This window comes from Dipodomys ordii, unplaced genomic scaffold (assembly GCF_000151885.1).
Source record: "Dipodomys ordii isolate 6190 unplaced genomic scaffold, Dord_2.0 Scaffold51, whole genome shotgun sequence".
In the NCBI taxonomy this organism is placed as follows: domain Eukaryota; kingdom Metazoa; phylum Chordata; class Mammalia; order Rodentia; family Heteromyidae; genus Dipodomys; species Dipodomys ordii.
Window position 1 is genome coordinate 2,842,231 of NW_012267267.1, and position 4,543 is coordinate 2,846,773.

Consider the following 4,543-nt stretch of genomic DNA (forward strand, 5'->3'; position numbering starts at 1 on the left):
TTCCCTCTCCTACAAAATGAATTCTTCATTTATGGGGAAAGGATCTCAGCCTTGTATCCCTAGAGTTTGTAGTACCTGGCACAAATGACCAGTCAATGAAAGTTTGCCAAATATTTAAAAATAAAACAAAGCTGGGCTCACACCCGTAATCCTTGCCACTCAGGAAGCTGAGATCTGAGGATCGAAGTTCAAAGCCAGACAGGGCAGAAAAGTCCTTGAGACATATATATAACCACCAGAAAACCAGAAGCGGTGATGTGCTCAAGGCACTAGCCTTGAGCAGAAGAGCTCAGGGACTGAGCCCAGGCCCCTACAACTGACAAAATAAATCAAAGGTTTTCTTTTTCCTTCTTTAGAGACAATCTATGGGCGCTGGGAAGGTGGCTCAGTGGTAGAGTGCTTGCCTTGCATGCATGAGGCCCTCGGTTCGATTCCTTAGCACCACATAAGCAGAAAAAGCTGGAAGTGGGGCTGAGGCTCAAGTGGTAGAGCGCTGGTCTACAGCTGAAGAACTGGGGGACAGCGCTCAGGCACAGAGTTCAAGCTCCACAACCAACAACAACAAAAAAAAGAGACAATCTACGTAGCCCAGACTAGCCTTCAGCTAGGATCCTATGATCCTCCTGCCTCTACCTTGTAGGTGGCTGGGATTACAAATGTGCACATACTACCTGGCTAGCAGCCTTAAAGGATTAATGTAGTAGTCTTTTTTTTTTGGCCTGGGACTTGAACTCAGGGCCTAGGCACTGTCCTTGAGCTTTTATGCTCAAGATTAGCATTCTAGGGCTGGGAAGGTGGCTCAGTAGTAGAGCGCTTCCCTTGCATGCCTGAGGCCCTGGGTTCGATTCCTCAGCACCACATAAGCAAAAAAAAGAAAAAAGCCGGAAGTGGTGCTGTGGCTCAAGTGGCAGAGCACTAGCCTTGAGCTGAAGAGCTGAGGGACAGCGCCCAGGCCCCCAGTTCAGGCCCCACAACCGGACCCAAAAAAAAAAAGATTAGCATTCTATTACTTAAGCCACATCTCCACTTCTGTCTTTTAATTGGTTAGTTGGAGATAAGAATCTCATAAACTTTTATGCTTGGACTGGTTTCAAACCACAGTCCTCATATCTGAGTCTTCTGAGTAGCTAGGATTACAAACACAGTCTTATTTATCTAAAGAAAATAGTAATGAAATGGCCAAAAATGTAGGTTGAGCCAGGGTCCAGACATTGAAAAACAAAGAAGAAAATCAAGATCTCTTATAATCTTTTCACTAAGAGCGATTTTTTTATCAGTATTCATATTCTAATCTTTTTCCTAGATAATAATAAACAGACATCTACAGCTCTATATATAAGATTATGGTCATTCTAGGTATTATATTAATTTTTCTTATAGCCTTTTATGTTCTTGAAAATTTTGATATTAAGGACAATGAAATATGTATGGCTAAAGGGTCATTAACCTACTTTCCTATTACTGAATATTATTATTATTATTATTTTGGTGAGCTAGTCCTGGGGCTGGAATGTAGGCCTGGGCACTATATGTGAGATATTTTTTGCTAAATGACAGCATTTCTGCAAAATGCACATTTTCATTTTAAAACAAAAAAAAATTTATTTTTATAATGGAACTTACCTTCTTTCTTTTTCTGGAGGAATTCTTTGTGGGATCAGGCTTCTCAAATTCTGCTGACTTTGCTTCTTCTTTCTCCTCTTCTTCATCGGGGATGAGAGCATATTTGGTCCCACCTGGCTGCATGAAACAATCCTTTGCAAAGTGGCCTGCAGAAGAGAGGCAGAAAGGGTAGGAAAGGAGTAAGCAGTCCCTCCTTTCAGCAGGCGGGTCTTCCTCAGAGGCTCCCGACATGGCCAAGTGGCTCAGAAAATATTACTAAGTCTATTCAGAACAGATTTTCTGCCACCTCAAGATGGCACTACTCACTCAGCAGAGGCCGGGGAGCAGATGGTCTTAGAGCTGGTGGAGATACTGGTATTCTTTAGAAATGGCAGAGAAGGAGAATGCAGACTGTGTTGTCCTCCATTAGCAATGGGATTTATTAATTTTTCGAGGTCTATTCTGGAACTCATTCCTGACAGTGAAAAGCTGCTCCAGAGAGCAGAATGCTTAGGCAAGGGGAACTGAGTGGCAGGCCAAGTCCTAAAGGAAGATAGCTGGCAGGAAGTGGGCACTCACAACCAAGCCAACAGAGAGACAGGCACAGTCACCGAGGGGCAATGAACATTCACAGATTGTCAGGTTTGGCAAGAGCCTGAGGAATCACGAGATCCAATATCATGCAATTGCAGAGGACTCAAAGGAAATACCTCAAAGTCATATACAGTAACAGAGCTACTCATGGCAGATTTCATGCCTCCCTGTTCTGGGCTTTTTAGCTGCACCAAAACCAACTACCTTTGGCTCAACCTTTGTTGACTGGAACCAATTATTATTTTCCTCATTATTATTTTCTATATTCCTCGCCATCTCATATAGTGCCATGGGAGGCCCCTTTAACAGATGGCATCCCCTACACAGCTTCCCACAGATCCCATCTCAAGAGCAGATATAACTACATAACTAGAGAGCTATGTGCAAGCTACTTTGCACCTGAGTCTAGAAGCTGAATGGCTCCAGGAGGATACCTCAGAGTTCTCCAAATATCCTTCCAAGGAGATATTCTTTCTTTCAGTTTTACTTTCCCTTCTCCCTCTATGTTAATAATAAATAGGTTCTTAAAATCCCATAACGTCAGCCAGGGCACAAATCTGCCACAAGTCACTGCAGAAAAATGAACAGAGCAGGACAGATGGAAGGCTGGGGGGAAAGAGGTGACAAATTGAGGTCACTCTGAAAATGAGAAGCTGTCAACTCCTCTTAGGGCTCCAACAAGGGAAGTCAGGCTGACAGAGCTTTTTAATATTTGAAAGACTAGAAGAAACCTGAGGAAATCAAGCTACAAGGAAGTCACTAGCCTGTATTGTTGTTAGTAACAGGCTTTTGTGTAGCCAGAGGTTTGAAGTTAGAAAAAGATGTGGAAGACAGAGCTCAACTTGGATCCTCAAGGAATATAAGTCCAAGTCACAATTTTTACAGAACAATAATTGTCCTTTGCGATAAAATTTAGAGTGTAGGAAGTGGAGTTGTGACTTAAGTGAAAAAGCTCAGGGATGGTGTCCAGGCCGTGAGTTCCAGCCCCACTACTGACCAAACATAAAAATAAAATTAGAGTGTAAATCATAATCTAACACTCTTCCCTCTGTGGCATAGGACACAGGAACCTTACCCAGTCAGGGTAAGTGCAGAAAGCAGGGTGCAGGCATGTGGGGGAGACAGTGACGGTTGCTCAGGAATCTTGCAGGGCCAGCGTTCAGGAAAGAAAACAGCAAACAGCTTCATATCACTCTCTGATATATAACAGCACCAGCAGGCGCCACTGTCAATTGACTAAAGAGTAAGACAGCCTAACCCCGAGCTATCTCTTCCATGAGGCAGGGTCCATCTATAGGGAGGGAAATACAGAAATGGCAGGCCTGTCCTTACCTTTACAGCCACACTTCTTGCAGGTAGTGTTCAGGACAGCCTCAAGGGTGATCTTCTGCCCTGTGTAATCCTGGAAGGACCGCCTCCGCCTCTCTTCTTGCCTGTAATGAAGAAAACATGACTGCTGACCCTCTTAAGGGATGTGGCCAGATACTACAAGGTAATGTTGTATGCTGGGTTTTTTAGGTTTTCTGTCCTGCTCTGTTCATTTTTCTTTCTGCTCTGTTCAATGTATTGGGTAGAATGAGCGAGGCTGAAAAATCAATTGAGTCTAAATGTTCCCCATGTCAAGAGATTTTATTTTTTTTTACATTTACTATTGTAATAAAACACATTTAAAAAAAACACATAGTACCTGCAACTAAGGTACTCAAGTAGATAATATGAAGAACATCATCCTAGATTACTTCCTTTTTCTAAACTCTAACTTACACATACCTTAATCCTGGCACACTTTGTAGTTTTTATTTACTGTTTTATATATTTATGTTTCTTCTTTGGATGATGTTTTTACTTATGTTTTTAAGACACAGTCTCAATGTATAGCCTAGGCTGGCTTTGAACTTGTCATCTGCCAGCCTCAGCTTTTCAAGTGTTATTATGCCTAGTTCTGAATGGTGAGCTGTTTGGGTTACAATATCTTAACTGTGTTCATTCCCCACCTTAACCCAAGGTTCAAAACATTTTTTTCTCTCTCATTCCATTCCGTTCCTTTGCATTCCCTTCCCTTCCTTCTCTCTCTCTCTCTCTCTCTCTGGTGCTAAGAATCAAACCCAAACATGGTCAAACATCATGTTCTATATCTATAATTTATATCCATAGTCAAAAAATATTCCTGTGTGTGTGTCTGTGTATTTGTGTGCATGACTAGGATTTAACTCAGGGCTTTCCTGCTTCCACTTGAGCCACTCTGCTGTCCTCCAGATATCTTTTTTCACATGAATATCTAATGTTGGACTCTAGCTTCACCTAAGATTTTCAAACCCTTTACTTACTAGGTCTTTTTTTTTTTTTT

General features: G+C 42.1%; 1 protein-coding gene across 1 annotated transcript in view; it reads right to left on the reverse strand.

Annotated features, from left to right (window-relative positions):
* Nucleotides 1-4,543, reverse strand: part of Zcchc17 (zinc finger, CCHC domain containing 17) — a 42,555-nt gene that overhangs the window by 11,529 nt on the left and 26,483 nt on the right. Inside the window, exons 6-7 of the mRNA XM_013020631.1 lie at nt 3,529-3,629; nt 1,624-1,769 (exon numbers count right to left, since the gene is read on the reverse strand). Of these exons, the coding sequence (XP_012876085.1) occupies nt 1,624-1,769; nt 3,529-3,629 (247 nt within the window). The remainder of the gene's footprint in view (nt 1-1,623; nt 1,770-3,528; nt 3,630-4,543) is intronic.